Source organism: Anopheles arabiensis, chromosome 2, assembly GCF_016920715.1.
Source record: "Anopheles arabiensis isolate DONGOLA chromosome 2, AaraD3, whole genome shotgun sequence".
In the NCBI taxonomy this organism is placed as follows: domain Eukaryota; kingdom Metazoa; phylum Arthropoda; class Insecta; order Diptera; family Culicidae; genus Anopheles; species Anopheles arabiensis.
In genome coordinates this window covers 1,943,601-1,960,075 of record NC_053517.1, presented here as the reverse complement: position 1 = coordinate 1,960,075, position 16,475 = coordinate 1,943,601, and the positions used below count along the sequence as shown (strand labels likewise).

The following is a 16,475-nucleotide window of genomic DNA, read 5'->3' as shown; positions in this document are numbered from 1 at the left end:
GGACGTTTACAAATGGCACCCAGTTTATCATGGCACTGTGGTAATTGACATAATTAATTTTATTTATTTTCTTCCGGTCCACTGTCTCGTACGTCACGCTCCCCGTGGCTCTTCAGTGCACCACCACCAGCACCGCTGGCTGCGGGTGATAATGCTGGTCGGGCAACGATCGTCTCGCAATGCAATATTATTATTTCCCTGCCCTGTTCCCGGTCCCCTGCCCCAACTCAGCCTCAGAAGAGAGGAGTGAAGAAAGTTCTATAACATCTTTATCACTTTTTCGTGTGAGCAGAACGGAACGACGCGAACTATGTGTGCAGTTGTTGTTGGCTGCCGCACGCGAAATGGACACAACGGTGTGCACTTGTGACGGTGTGATTTTTCTTTCCGCCCACTAAGCTCCGTGGGTAACGTACGGTAGCGTCCTGCGTGCGAGACGGTGCCGTTGTCATGATTGTTTCACGAAATGCTGACAACATCAACGGTACGGACGACCGTTTCCATTAGCAACGGCAAGCTGATGACAGCGCTCGAGCAGCAAGCAGCAATACTCCACGCGAACCAGTGAACGCAGCGCGTTTGTGTGTGTGTGTGTGTTGTGTAAATTGTGTAACGTGCGACACAAGCGGAATGAGCCGAGGGGATAAAAATGCGAAAAATAATTCCCTATCTGCAAGCTAAGCCAGTGAACAACTGACACAAGAACCTGCTTCTTTTAAGCAATTCCATCTTTCTCTCTGTATGTGTGTGTATGTGTGTGTGCATACAAGCGTTAGTGTGTTTTTAATTTCCCACGAATACGGACACAAACACACACAGACACCTTCAAACCAGGCCACCCTTCTCCCGGTTGAGCGAAACGCGCAGAACCAAGGATTAAGTGAAAATTAGAGTGGAAAATGTTGCGCTGATTTAATTGAATTGAATTCAATTTTCCCTCTAAGCCCTTGCCATGACTGTTGACAATGGCGAACGGGCTCGTGCGTCACCGGTACCACCGGTACCACCGGTGATGACGAAAGCTCTCCGAGCAAATATGGACGATGTACGCAAACCGAACTGAAAAACGCAAGCAAACACGAGTCAACAAACTGCACGTACAGACAGACGCGAGAGATAGACGCGCTGTCGCAACAGTGGGAAGAATGTGACGAACTCGATCGACGCTCAGCACGGATAGCAACCCCCCCCCCCCCCTTGATGAAAGTGCACTGTATAAATATCCATATTTTTCCACCCATCATCACAACCCACATCTCGGGCGCTAGCGCACGCCCGTACGGCAACGGGATTTTTGTTTTATTAAGCGTGTGGTATAATTTAGCTTCCCCTTGCTACCTCCCTCCCCCCTCCTCCCCATGCCACCTGTGACTAATAATGAAAGTAGAAAACCATCCGCATGAAAACTACAAAATGCGCTCATGCGAAACAGTTTCCCATGCGCGAGAACCGCGCGCGGGGGCAGACGTGGCGAGGGCTTATCGTTGGCAGATTTATGAAACTTTTCGGTTCAGGTAGCGATTCGGTGGATTTGCATAAAACGGTTACATTTTATTCCTCTCCCGCGTCCCGTTCTCTCTCTCTCTGTTATTTTCTTTCTCTCGTTTTTTGTGCTGCTTTTCAGCGCGACAGCAAAAACATCACATTTAGTCGCATCAAAACTGCTGACATATGCTTTCTGTGCTGGCTGGCTTCCCGGGCGGCACACAGCAGGACGCGGCGCCCTGCATACCGATGGGTGTGCAGAAATTAATTTCTAAATGTGGCTTGTAATTGGAAAGAATTATAGCCTGCCAGATCAACTCAACGGGCTGTATAATAAGTGCCTTTAACGGTCCTGGCTTCAGTGGAATGTTGGGCGTGGCGGGGGTGGAAAGGTGCTTCAGATCAAACAAATCTCACACCCAAGCATCCGGACAGTACGTTTAAATGACCTCGGCCGGTGTTCTAATCCCATAAATTATGCTGATTATCATTCATGGTGTTAGTGGTATGCTACTTTTTTGCGTTTTGTGGAATAATTTTTTTTTTATTTTGTGCTTCATTTGTGTATGTGCGTGTGTGTGGAGGTGTATGAATTTGCTGCAAATTCCACAGAATCCAATTATCCCGAACAATCCAGCTGGAAATGTGTTTGAAAACTACACCAAGGTAGCGAAAAAGTTCAACAATGGTCCCCCAAAATAAAAGAATAAATTCCCTTACCATGTCTTAAAGCAGCAAACGCATCGTCGACTTTAAACTTGGTGTGTGTGTGGGAAGGTGGGAAAAAGCTCCGGTTTCGCATTCTCCACCCCCATGTGAAGCAATTTCCTCCAATTCGGTCGCGAACAGCTGTGGCCAATCATAAACTAATTAACTTTTTCGATATTCATTATTTATTGTGTCGGGACAGGTTTCACTCCCACTCCCGAGTGGCCGGGTGCCCTGACATTTTGCACATGAAATTAACGGACAAAAATGTCCATCTTTTCGCCCCCTCCTGCCACCTTCTCGCGCACGGTGCTGCTTTTTTGGCCGGGCGTGGTAGGACTCGCCAGTGGAATTCATTTATGAGTCCAATCGTCCAGGAGCAAGGATGTCGCCCGTTCGACCAGGTTGTGCACCGTTGACCGGTGCCTGTCGTCGATTATCGAGCTCGAGCCTATCCCCCTTCCCCCCATTTGAGTGCCATTCCACTCGATGCATCAAATCGTAATCGATGACTTCCATTAATTTTGCCCCACGCACATTGGCACAAGCGGCCCGTCGGTTCGGCCACATTCACCGCCACAGCCGTTCACACACTGCCGGAAACCGGATACACTTCTTCGTTCGTATGTGTGTGTGTGAGAGAGCATTTGGGCATGGACTTCAATCTGCTCCGGCACGTCCGGCATTGAAACTCGTGGCGCGTCGGTCAGCGCTGGGGCAACAAATGCATGAAATGAGATTGTTCCGAAAGGTTTATGATGTTTTTTTCTTCCTTCTGCTTCTGCTGCCTTTTTGCCGGGTTTGTTTGCGTTCTCGCGTTCGTTTTCAATCAATCTCCCCCCGGGCCACAGAGCTGGGTGTGAAAAAAGGCAAATAAAGCGCTTGCAATTGCACATTCGCCAGTTGGTGCCGCATGGGACCAGATGCACGGTGGCCCAAGAGATTCACCCCGTGTTAGTCGGTCCAACAATAACACAAAAAAGCGCTCAAGCTAACACACTTTGCAGCCAGAAGGCAATGAAAGAATGGAAAACGAGTCAACAACGGCGCAAATACGGCACGTGTGTGTGTGTGTGTGTGTGCAGGTTCCATTTCCCGTATGACATTCGCGAATATTAATTGCATCAATTTTGAACATCACTCACACGTGGCCGGCGTCGCGCGCCGTCCCAGGGCCAGCGTGGCGATGATAATTAATGTAATTTTAATTAAATTTGCAAATTCGAAAATATACTGCCCGGGATGAATTTATTCATGAGATGCGATTGATGTACATTTTTACAAGGCGACAGCAAAAGCTACCTACATGAAACGACGGAAGTGTGGAAGGTTGGAATGATGGTTGAATTTTTGCAATATCGCAAACACGGACAACGTGGCCGCAGCTCATCTCGCGACGGTCCGAAGTGCGCCAAACATTAATCGATACTTTGGCAGGTGTCGTTGGACCCGTTCTTCCCCATTCCCCCCCCCACCAGTCAGTCATTTATCAACGTCCGTCCTAACCTGCCATTAAGGTTTTATCGATCAAAGTGAAGCGGTGGTGGTCAACGGTCGGGCGGGTTAGCGTCAACCTGCCCGACCGCTGGCGCAAAAGAATATGATGAATAGTGTGCCGGATGGCAGGATGGCAGGATGGCCACTCGACACAGCATTCAGACAGCGTTCTGAATGTGCGCCTTTGCGGAGCTGTCCTTTGGTGACAGCGCGGTGCCAAAAAGTGATTACTTTTGCTCTTTCGCCGTGGCGAGCCAGCTACTTCGCGCGTGCTGACCGATGAAGAAACTATAGCACAAGGTCGCAACGTTGGATAAACGATGATGAGCATGACGATGATGGTGGTGGTGGTGGTGGCGATGGCTTCGAAGAGAGCAAGAACGCAAGACGAGTCAAACTATCGATCGACTATGTCAAAAAGGGGTTTTTGCTGCAGACTGCCACGAGACCAAAAGGGCAACCTCGCGGCTGTCATCGACGTGAGTGAGGGAGTGAGTGAGAAAGCTTAGCTTGGATTTTCTTAAAGATAAACTCATAAACATTTAATAAAGCGAGCGCCAAAGGTCACGGCGATCTCCCCGATTTCACTGATGAATATTTCCATACCGCCATGGTGCCAAAACGCCGACCCACATCATCATCACATCCCGCACGTTGGTTGGTTGGTCGCTTCTCGGAAATGGAGACACCTGGTGCGCCTCGGTCAGTCGAGTGATTTATTGATTTTCTCTAATTATGTAGCGGTAAATTTCATTCCAGGCCTGTTGATAACTTAATTACGTGACACGTCAGGCAGGTTGGAGTATCGAACGAATGAACAAAAAAAAGGTGCACGACGAACAGGCGACAAAATTGGTCGCAATCGGTCGAACCCAGTACGAGCGCAGTATTACAGACAAGACAAACGGGCCGGCCTGACCCCCCCCCCTGGCCGCCAGACTCCGACTCAGTGGTTCACAGTGCCTCATCGAGCTGATTGTTGTGCTTCCGACCGCCGCACACATCCATAACTCACCGAGTGGTTTAATGGCGCGGTGGCCAAACCCCGTTCAAATTTCAGCCCCGTAAGTGCAATGAGTGGAAGGATGATGGCGTTCGGGTGGTTCCGCTTCTTTTTTTTCTTCCTCTGCTCAACCCCCTTCCACTTTTACAGACAGAGGGACTCTCTAACGCACCTACTACACACACACACACCGACGCATAATGGGCTCAGTGTGGCCGCGTGGTGTCCCAGGCCCGCAACCGCGGCACCGTGGGCCTAGCCGAAAACAATCGATTTCGATTTCGTTTCAGACCGCTGAGATAAGGAAATTTATTGAATTTATCAATATAATTTTTACTGATCAAATTTATTACAGCCCATCCATTGTTTCGGACCGTCCCGGGGACGAACCGCACGAAATGCTGAACGATGCCTTAAACAGTTGCGTTTCGTGGGAAGGAAAGGTGGTGAAGGAGGGGTAGCTGCAGGGATGTTCTCCCCCACGACAGCAGAAAAAAAAAACTGTGGGGTGGCTGTGCTTACTCTACAAGATAATAATGGTACGAGCCTCCTTTTCAGCTCTCTATCACCTTCTCTCTCTCCCTCTCACGAGGGGACAAAAGCGACCGTTTCGATAATAACGGGCGCAAGGGGAGGACAGGCGCAAACGTGTTTGTGAGTGAGTTTGTGCATCGATCGTACTTGTCCAGCGTCCCTGCGAAGCGAAAGTTAAACAAAAACAAATTTTAATCGATATTAAATGTGAAAACTTTTTCGATCGTGTCGATTTTGGGGGCTGGCTCGGTTTGCATGGCTGTTTTGGGGCGTTTTTTTCCTCTCCTTCAGTTTTGTTAGGGGGAAGAGACCAAGCCCGCCCGATGTTGCCATTTCTCCTTCCGTTCCACACACCCAACTTAACACAGCGCCATCGAGCAAGGCACATATTTTTATACAATTCTGTTTGAATAGATTGGAAGCACGCTTTTCTTCCGGTGCGTGCGTGTGTTTGTGTATGTCTCACTTCCGGGAACCCACCGTACCAGTCCATGCCATCCACTGGATGTTTTTCCCCGCTGATCGGTCAATGTGTGATGAGGGATTTTCCTCGCACCCGCCTTCTCGTTGTGGTGTTGATGATTGCCATCTCCTCTGTCCCCGTGCCTGCAAAACGAACCCGTGCAAAGATAGCCCTTTCCCACTACCGGAAGCGTACCGAGCGTCGCAGTACGATAACGCGTGACGCGTGAGGAGGAAGTCTGGTGGTGAGTAGGTGACGGGTGAAAGAAAACAGCAAAGCAGAAATAAAACCATCACACACTAACTTACTACCTACCCTCACTCACCCTGTCCCCGTCCCGTCCCCCTTGGCCGGATGTAGCCACACCACTCCAGTGCCAGTGCCGCACCGTAGCCGCAAAGAGTTTGGCGCATAAATCAACATATCTGATCGAACAAATTTGACCAACATGAACGCCCAAACACAATCGGCTATCGATAGATGTGGGGTGTGGACGGGACGGGACACAAGAATGGAAGGAGGGTGGGTGGATGGTACAAATAACATTGAAGTAAAATGAGAGCACTGGAGCATGCGAGCAGGGGAGCAAAAATTGATGAAAATAAAACTCCCGCTTGTGTGTGTGTGTGTATATATGTTGGATGTTTGCTAATTCCTTTGTTTATCCGTCCTATCGATGGTACTTGCAAGGGATAACAAAAGCACTACACAACGGGGGATGAGCGAGAAAGTGCGATCGAACACAGCATCACAGTATGAGGTTATTTGGAAAGATATGTTTCCATTGTTTGCATGTTTGGATAATACCGAAAGAAAATAAACAATTCTTGATTTTTCATTGTGCATGTTGGCAATTAAAGTTGCAAGCATTACATCAAACGTAACACAACATAGTTTGGGATGAAAAAAAAAAATGCATTAAAAACATAACGTTTCGAAAACTGATGGATACGAGAGTTTACACTCCATTATAACGTTAAATCATTCATCGACCCATCAGCAAGTATCAATCACTCCGTCCGAACGGGAGTAATGGGCCCACATTTAGGCCCATGCTATACAAAGTGCATCCGTCATTGTCCTGACGACTAGGAAACCCAGCCATAATCCCTACCTCCTTACCCTTTTTCCTCCTATTTTCCCCCCGCGCTACAATGACACTGCTGACTGCTTGCAAGTACATCGAAAATACATCAGACGCTTTAACGGAACGGATAATTTAGACTTTTGTGTAGGGCTGCCCATTCTTGAAAGCTTCGTCCTTTTCTTCCCTTGCCCACACTGCACGCTTCCGCTAATGGCAATGCTCAATTCGACCCAAGCCCGGCGATAAACAAAGCAACTTGAACATTGTCGAACCAAAAAAGGAAGGTGTGCATGGGGGATGATGATGATGACTGTGTGCCGGAGCCAATGGTAATTGGATTGAAAACGAGTCGGACAGCCGAGCATGACGATGATTAATGCTTTCGCTGGGGGCGGGGGTTTCGAATGAATGGAAGCGCAAAAGCCTACGGTCCACTCACCCGGGGTGTTTTCTTCTTTTTTCTTTTTGGCTTACAGCAACCCATTTCCTTCGGGCGATTCACAATTGGCGGCTGCACGAAATGGCGTGAGCAATGTCGAAGAAACTCAGCCGCCAGAGCAAAGCTAACTGCAATTGGCGTGATTTTGTAATACATTAATGATAGACCATTCCGTTCGGAGCACGATGATGACCGGGTTTGGTTGTCGGAGGGGAGGGGGGCAGTCCACTACAATCACTACAATTCGGAGTGTGTGCTCACGAGTAGCTGAGCAGCTGGAGCTTCTGCAGCAACTGGCCGACGTTCCACTGTAGCAGGGCGGGCGTTTTTGCCAGCACCTTGCGGGACGGTTCCTCCAAGCTGTCCTTCAGCAGACCGTAGCAATCGGCATTGTACTAATGGGAGAGAGTGAGAGAGACAGACAAGCACAACACAACAGCAAATATAAGTGACGTGTGTGAATTACGCGTCGAGAGCTTGCTAACGCCACTCACGCTTTGCTCCTCGGGACGGGGATGGTACGCGAGCAGGATCTGCTCGAGCGCGTCCGAGCACAGCTCCTCCACCTCGACGAACTGTGACTTAAGTGGCGTTATCATGACGGTGCCGAATTCGGGCTCGTTCCGTCCCTCGATGAGCTCGCGGCCCAGCACGAGTGCGGTCCGTCGATGGGCGTACCGGTTCCACAGGCAGGACTGAAAGTTGTGCGTCAGACAGAAGACACCGAGACAGCGCAGATTGTGCGATTCCATCGACGGATGCTTCGGGCTCGCCGCCCGCTCCACGCCGGGAACGTAGAAACAAGTGTCCACTTGTGGGAACAGGTGCACATTCATGCGCTGCAGAAACTTCTCCAGGTCGTCCAGCGTGAATGTCCCGTCGCCGGGTGGCAACACTTCCGGTGCCGGTGCTTCCTCGAGGAACAACTTTTTCGTCTGCTTCTTCGCGTGCTCCTGCAGCGCCAGCCGGTAGCCTTGCGCCGTGACGTAGAACACGATTTGCAGCGACTTGGCGGTGAGCGTGAGGGCCGTCGTAAGGTTGGCGCTGGAAAGAAGTGCAAATTGAAACAGCAGGCCCGGCGTGCGACCGAACAGTAAATGGGGGTTTTTCTTCCTCCTTCTTACTTTCGTTCGCTCTCTTCACTTACATCCTGCCGTGGCGTCGCATGTCCCAGTGGACAAATGGAATGTTGCAGTACTTGCGCGCGGCCAGCCCGTACACGCCCAGCCGGTCCGTGGTGAAGGTTAGCAGCCGTCGCTCCGGATCGTACGATTGGTTGCGGATTGGCATCGTTGACCATCGACCCGGCTCGTGCTCGATCAGCGCCATAGCCTCCTGCTCTTCCTGCTCCTGCTGGGCGTCCGACAGTGCCGTGCTGTCCCGCTGGGCCGTGACACTGCCGGCGGACTTTCTCCGTTTGCGCTTCTTCTTCTCATCCTGCCCCAGCGACGCCTCGCTCACCCCGGACAGTGTGCGCGTTCGGCCGGCGCCCAGCCCGAGCGGGTACTTTTTTGTCGTACGAATCTCCAGCCACCGTCGCCGGGGCTTGGGCTGAACCATCGCGGAAACATCGCCCGCCGGTTCCGCCTCCTCGCCCGGGACCGGCACGGGCGGAAAGTTGGGCTTTTCCTTCTCGCGCAGATACTCGAGCAGCAGCAGAAAGGTGGAGAACAGTTTGCACAGCCGCTCGTTCGAATCATTGTCCAGCATTGCATCCGTCGATTCCATTCGCCGCACGAGTGCCTCCATTTCCTGCATCAGCTCGGCGGTGATGGCGGCCTCCGAACCGTCGTACCTGTCGCCCACCACAAGCGGCTGGCAGAGCGGCACGGGTGGATGCAGATAGTGGGCAGCCTCATCCGCTGCTGCCAATGAAAATTGTTGCAATTTTTCATCCATTTCCTGCGCCACCAACGCGTCCGTGCCATCCTGTTCCTCCGTGCCATCCGTGCCATCCGTGCCGTCGCCGCTGTCGATATCGGAATCGATCGGAAGGCGCATTTCCGACAGCCCCGCGTCTTGACCGTCGGTGAGAAATTGCTCGTACTTGCGCACCAGCCCGTCGCGTGCCATCTGCTCCCGTTCGCGTGCCTTCCGCCGGGCGGTCCGCTCCGTCAGCAGGGCGTACAGCCGGTTCAGCTCCGCCCGGAATCGATATCCTTCCGGTACGCGCGGCAGCAGGTGGTCGCGGATGAGATAGTGCAGCCGCACCTCCACCGGTATGTCCATCAGGCTAAAGTCTCGCACGAGCTTCGGTTCGCCGACCAGGGCGCGGGACAGCCGATGCTCCGGGGCGGCAAACAGGAGCGTCGCCTTGTGGGCCTCGATTTCGTCATACTGCAGGTGAAACTGTTGTACTTCCGGGGTGAGCTGGGTAAACTGTTCGCCTTCCTCCCACCGCTCCCACCAGCAGACGGTCGGCTCCTCCCACCAGTGACAGTGGGCCGGCAGTTGGAGCTCAATTTTAATCAACTCTTCGGGCTCCAGCGCACGGTAGCCCTTTTCCGTCAGCTGCAAACCATCCGGAACGTTGGTGTAGATGAAATCGGGCCTCGGCTCCATCGGCTGGGGCAGCCTGTCGAACCGGGCCAGCTTGAACACGCCACCGACGATGGCATACTCGCGCAGGTTGATGTAACCCGGCCGGAGGGGTCGCGCTTTCGGCGAAACGCTCGCTAAAGTGTCCCAAAACCGATCCGCTTCCTGCCGCTCAAACTCGGCGTCAATGTCAACCTCGGTCTCGTCCGTAATCACCGCTGGCTCCGGCTCCGGGACCGGTGGCTGCTTTGGTGACTTGCCCTTTTTACCACCGGCTTTCGGGGCGGCGGCGGCAGGCTTCTTCGTGTCCTTGCCCCCTTTTTGAGCTTCGAGCGCTTCCGCCTCGGCCTGTTTACGACACTGCTCGGCATCGTAATCTTCCCGTAGCTTCCGCAGCGCTGTCAGCCGCTTCCGCTTCACTTCCTGCCGTTCGTTCCACTCCGCTTCCTGGGCAGGGATCAGCTCCACCGTCGGTTCCAGCGCTGGGATGGTGTGCGTTGGGTCCATATTGCTGTGGTGATCGAACTCCAGCCACATTCCACGGATTAGGCAGTCCTTCAGATCCAGTGCCGGGGGTCGATGCAGCACCAAGCTCAGCGGGACCATGTCGATAACTTTCATAAGCTGATTACTGGGGATCGGGAAGTCGGGGAAAGGGGGAAGATACAACGATGAGTCCCATACAGCCGACGTTCACATGAAAGCCCGCGTGATGCTTACTAATCGGGCGCAAGTGGAACCGGACGAAAGCTCCACAGATACATCGACAGCACATCGTCCTCCTGGAAGTGGAAATCACTCATCACAGGATCCAAAGTCCTTTCCGAGAGAGTCCACACAAACAGCGAGAGGATTTAGCTGGAATGACACTACCGAATCCCCTTAACCGACCGACCGTCCCTAACTCACTCCATATCCCGGGCGATGTTACTGCCAATGCGAAAGGTCATCCTGTCCAGCGAATCGCTAATGAACTTCCGGATCTCGTCCCGGACGAGCGCGACCTCGGCGGGCATCGTTTCTTGCCGCGAGCCCTTGCCTTGCACACTGTCCTGGATCGATGCCAGCACGGCCAGCGCCTCCCGGACGGTGGGCAAGTAAAGGCCGCCTATGTTCCGGAAGACTTCCCTCAGATCTTTTCTCGTCGTTCGCTTCCGGCTCGGGTCTTGCGTCAATGGGCTCCGTTCGTCCGCTGCCAGCGTCCAGCTGACCGAACTCTTTTCGAGCGCTTCCTGCTGAAAGCGCCACCGGTACAGCGACTCGCGCAGCAGCGGCGGGCTGGCCGGGTCGGGTGCGGCCCGGCAGGCCAGGAAATCGGTCCACTCTTTCCGCTCCGCCTGCTGTCGTTCGTGGTCGAGCGCTGCCTTTTCGAGCCCTGAAGATCAGAGTTAGTTATTGTCCTGACCCCGGGACCGGGCTTGTTCTGCTGACCCACGCGCATCTTCTCTCCATTAAAATAAAGCCCACTTTACTTACGGCGAAAGAACTTGACCGTCTCGACGAGCAGCATGCGGCGCTGGTTGTATTCCTTCAGCTCGAGGGCCACCTTCCCGTGCAGCCGGTCCTGCTCCTCCGCATAGCGTTCCTCCTCCGCCTGCCGCAGGGCCTCGCTGCATTCAAAGAAAACGCACAAAAACACACACACAAACATACAAACACACAGAAAGCAGAATTGGTGATAATTCAAATCATAACAAACATGGCCGGCGGCCAACACTGTATCGCGAGAAATAATTACAGCAATTCTTGCGGCGAAACTTTCGGACTTTTGGCTTTCTGGAAAGAGTAAGCGAACAAGCGAAAAAAAGGTCGTAAAAAGTATGCGAGTGCGAGCGGCCGGATTAGGATTTATGATGGAAAGTTTCTCACTCACCTTCGGCATTGTTGGGGGTCTCCCTCGATCAAACAGAGCGGACGGAACGACGAACAAACGAGCAAATAAAGAAGGAAACTGGAAGGCGCTCGCGCCTGCTTTGATTAGAAGTAACAATGCAATCTCGATGGAGTGTTGGAAACTTTCTACTGGCAGACGGCAAAACGGCAAAAAGATACCCTTATTCGAGACTTTTCTTGGGGAAAAAAAGAAGGAAAACGGTCCGATCCGATTGGTTGAATTCTTAAATAATAGAGAAGTTTTCGATAAGCGAAACAATTGACAACTTCATCCCAAGTTGAAGCAGTTCGGGAAGTGACCTTGTGGTTCGATTGCTCCGCCAGGTGTGTTTTCTCTCTCTCTCTCTCTCTCTCTGGCCTTCGCAGCAAGGGGGGAATTGTGGATAAATTAGACATACAAATAGCCCACCCCCGACACCCGGGGCAACGGTCTGCACTGCACTCGTCAATAACATCCGTTTCCGATCGGACGTGACATGGGTGCACAAAAGAAAAAAAAACATTCCCCTCGACGGCACACAAAGCGCGTCCGGGATTGTTTCTTTTAGCGAACGGCGCCATCCCAAACCCGCGTAGCGATTACACACCCAAACACGCGTGTGCTAGCTCTGTCGACGATACGATTGCGTAGTGGCATGTGTTCCTGTTGTGCGTTTTGAAGCTACATTACCGGACGAATCGACCCGCTTTGGCCCCGTTTAATGCGATCGATCGAAAGAGCACCTTCAAGGGGAGGGATTCGTGCGCCCCTCGTGATTGGAAGGAGTCCCTCCGCCGTTTGATGAACTTGGTCCCTCGGGACATCTCACTGGCTGAGTGTGTGTGTGTGTGTGTTTTTTTTTTTGTTTTTTTTTTGTTTAGCGCAGGAAACCTGCCCAGAAAGTGTGCTTCATAAGGTTCATGAAACGAACCCAATCGCACTAAATGTACTTTAGATCGAAGCGAGTAATCCTTCCGTGGGGAAGTCGGGCGCGTGTGTGTGTGTGTGTGTGTCTCGAGCATCCCCGTGGGTCGATCCACGTGTGCGGCCCAAGATGATTTCATAAATGATTCATGGAAAGCACATAAATATAATCCAATCAGTGTCCGGAATAGCGGCCCAAAACCCGAACCCCTGCCAGTCGTACGTTCTTTTTTTTGGGTCACTACTGTTCCGGTCGGCTCTGTCAGTCCCCCCCCCCTCCCGCACTGAAAAGTGAAGGCATTATTTTGGTGGGGGGCGGTTTCGGAAGATTCGGGTTCTAAATCTACCTGGCCCATCAGCCAGCACGCGATATAATTGCAAATAGATTGATTCAACCAGCATGGCGTTTCCCCGGATTCGCGTGGCACGGCCATACGGTGGGTCAAATGGCGAAGAGAAATGGCAAATTATTGCACGCTCCGAAGATGGGGAAGCGCATTTTCGGGCAGCATTAGATCCAACTCCCAGCGGTCGGAATCGATTGCCGGTCCGATTAATGGTGTTAGCGAGACGGGAACGATTGAAACACAAAATCACAAATTGAAAAGTTATCTTCGTTTACTTACTTTAATAAAATTATCCGTAAAAAGGCTATTGAGTGCAACCAGCCGATTGTTGTAATTGCGTGCTAAAGCAACCGTTGCGGATGAACCATTTGAGACATTTTAAATTCAAACGTTTCTCAACAATAAACGGCGCACTCATTCGTCGACACTCCGAGCTTACGAGCTTGTTCTGATTTGACGTTTATGACGTTGGCGTCTCTTGTTTTGTTTGTCCACCCAACGTAAACGCCAACGGAACGAGGAAGCGCGCCAGCAACATAGATAAAATTTATTTGTTTAGCCATCACCGGGGCGCGCTGCTTTAACGCTGCTGCTGCAAGCGCACCGCAGGGAGGCTTAGGCCCCGGAACTAAGGCATGAATGGCAGCAGCAGCAGTAGCAGCAGCAGTAGCAGTAAGCGTGTAAGCAGCGAGAGATTTATTCCCTTTCCGAAAAGGCTTTTATCGAGCGTATAATTTTAGCAGGCCCATAAATTGGAAGTAAAACTCGAGCAGGCTCGTCGAGACCACTCGGGCTGTTTGGGGGGGATCGGAAAAACAGATAAAGGGCGGATGAGAGAGAGAGATGGCACAGTAAAGAAGATTGAGATAGCTTCGCTTTCAGCACGTGCACTCTAGATAGGAGAGTTTAAATTTTACCAAATCGCCTTACATCTTTACACATGCCGATGGAAGGGATGCGGTGCTGTTTGTTCCATGAATGAACGGTGCATCCGGTTGCAACCACAGCCAGCCAGCTCTATTTAAGGCACCACTCCTTCGTAGAAGCCTTCCAGCCTGGTAGTGGTTTATTTTAAAGCCAACCTTTACCCAATTCAAGACACTCACAGACACGCAAGCCCACAAATGGAAATGGCTACTGCTGGCCAGGTGATCGTAAATGAAATCATTTCGGCACCACACACCTTCCACTGAATACGAAAACGGAGACACTTTGGTGTGCTAGAGCTGGACAGAGAATGAACGCTTAATGGAACACCGTTTTTATTTTTTTGGTGCGCTTTTTTTGCTTCACCACCACCACAGCAGACTTCTGCGTGCTAAACCGATCCTCTCTAAGCCTTCCTTTTTCACCTCTTCCTGGGGCAGCACGGGGTAGGGTGTGAGGGCGCGCGTTTTGGCGGGTGCTACGCGCGTCGCTGGCTGTGGTTATTTATTGTACAATAAATTACTTCCAGTATGAAATAAATGAGAATTATAATCGAAAACAAGCGAATTGCGAATTGTTTGTGACGCTGGTGGCAGCAGCAGCAGCATTAAAACCCATCGCCGTACGGTGGGTGGCTTCACTCTGTGGTCATTTGCACCCTCTGCTCCGTGCCATTGTTGCGGGACCACAGTATTGCTATTTTTCCCGCACTGTATTTGGTGCGACCGTGTGTGTGTGTGTGTGTCGGCAGCGTTTAATTTGTGTTATGTTATCCTCAAAACAGCGGGCACAGCATCAGCCCACAAAGCACAAAGTCAACAGCGAAATTCATTTATTACAATCGTGCTGATTAGTGTCGTCGAACGGGTTGAACGGTGGCGGGTAGTGGTAGTGGTGGTGGTAAGGGGCTACATGGAACACATTTATTTCCCTCGCCGTACGTTATTAATCACACCCACTATGAGGCCATTCGGTTTAGTGTGTGTGTGATGGTTGTGGTGGTGGCAGTTGGGGTTTGCATTACGATCAAATTAAAATATTTCCTCTAATGTGGTTTTGACGTTACTCAACTAACCAAACATTAAATTGTAGTTGAAACACAAAAAGGACAAACGAAACTACAGCGCCGCGTTCCGCTCCAGGGATTCTAAACGCGCGCCCGCAATGAATGCAATTTGCAATTTGAATGTAAATTTCTGTGGGTAATTCCTGAAATTATTTGCAAAAAAGGCCCTACTGTTTCAAATAGTGCGCAGATGAAGCAGATGAAAGGAATTCAATGGGGAAAAATAATGCATTATTGCACAGCTAGTATTCGAATTCCATGCTTCGTTGGTTGAAACAATGAATAGAATGTAGATCGATCGGTTGTATTAAAAAAAAAAAATAATAAAAATCATCAATACTGCAGCTTTTCTGTGGACAATTAACCTTCCTCTTGTGCATCATGCGCAGCTTTCGCTCGCGGCTGCAATCATTACAAAATCCTGCTCACTGTTTGCTCTGCCGAACGCCGCCATCTAAGCTCTTTTTAAATGCATTCACACAATTTGCAGCGAGCGCATCGTTAGTAAAACAAAGCGTGTAATGGAAGGGGTGTATAAAACACACACAAAAAGAGTCACGAGAACCAATACCGAACACACCCAAATGGAAGAAAGAGTGGAAAACCCCCCGTTCCAGCGATTCCTCAATTGCATCATGCATTAAAAATGAAGCTACCGCCGCACACATTGCCATCGTTTTGGCCCTAGTGGGTGAACAGGGGTGAGACTGACCACGAATAGGTGGGTCAAGGGACGGAACAGCATTTTCATCAATCAACCAAGCCAACCAACCCGACCGACCGATGCCTGGCGGGCAATCCCAGCACCGTAGTCTCCGAAAAGTCCAATCACCACTCCACTCATTGGCACTCACATTTTGTTGCAAACAGAATGCACTTTGTACACTGCACGCCCGCTTCCTCTTCCTACCCCCCCCTCCACCCCCCCGCCACACGATAGTTATGGAGCAAAAATATTTGGCCAATTTCACGGAAACAGTTCAGTTGGGGGATCGGTCGGACGGACCTTTAGCCCCGGTAGGGCAAGCAGCGCGAAGGAAAAACGAAAGGAAGGATGGAAAATGGAATCAGCTTTTCATTTCCGTGGGCATCTCCTGCATCTCGAGCTGCATTCACATTGGCAGTTTCGAGTTGCGAGTTTTGTAAGGAGTGGCGTAAAAAGTGGGCGCATATGTTTTCTGTGCGCGCAAATCGACCGTTCGAGCTCGAGCTGCAACGCTAATGGAAGCGAAAAAGGGGTTTTGGTGTGGTTGGCGCTCCCCCGTTTGCTGACCGTGTGCCCCGTACTGCCCCGGTGTGCAGTGTGTGTGGAAACATATTTTCGTGGTCGATTACGCTTTCCCGCGAACCCCTTGGCCCGGCAAAGCGAGCCCGCGGCGGTGCATTTGTAGCAATTTAGCGTGAAATAATAAAATTACTCGCAACTAATCGGAAGCGGTGTTTGCCATTTCCGTCCGTTTGTTGCCACTGGCCACAGTGCCAGGGAAGTGCAACGGGAATGGGATGGCATATTGAATTTTACGGTAGAATTTGCCACTGGCAGTGTGAGTGGCGGTCCGCGGTAGATGATGATAAAATCGATAC

The 16,475-nt window shown here is 51.2% G+C and overlaps 1 protein-coding gene across 3 annotated transcripts; it reads right to left on the bottom strand.

The window, feature by feature from the left end:
- Window positions 1–5,105: 5,105 nt before the first annotated feature.
- Window positions 5,106–11,800, bottom strand: LOC120896491. Of its 3 annotated transcripts, XR_005738433.1 has the most exons (9): window positions 11,628–11,798; window positions 11,493–11,530; window positions 11,231–11,364; window positions 10,664–11,129; window positions 10,475–10,573; window positions 8,364–10,385; window positions 7,711–8,260; window positions 7,217–7,611; window positions 5,106–5,387 (listed from the first exon to the last, which is right to left on the bottom strand). XR_005738433.1 is itself a non-coding variant. In XM_040300655.1 (8 exons), the coding sequence occupies exons 1-8, from the start codon at window positions 11,634–11,636 to the stop codon at window positions 7,474–7,476; spliced, it is 3,456 nt and encodes a 1,151-aa protein (XP_040156589.1). In that variant the 5' UTR covers window positions 11,637–11,798; the 3' UTR covers window positions 6,633–7,473. The 3 variants fall into 3 exon arrangements, 2 of the variants coding, with proteins under 2 accessions (XP_040156589.1, XP_040156590.1); XM_040300655.1 differs by lacking the exon at window positions 5,106–5,387 and having other exon boundaries at window positions 6,633–7,611; XM_040300656.1 differs by lacking the exons at window positions 5,106–5,387; window positions 7,217–7,611 and having other exon boundaries at window positions 8,166–8,260; window positions 8,341–10,385; window positions 11,628–11,800.
- Between the last annotated feature and the right edge of the window lie 4,675 nt (window positions 11,801–16,475).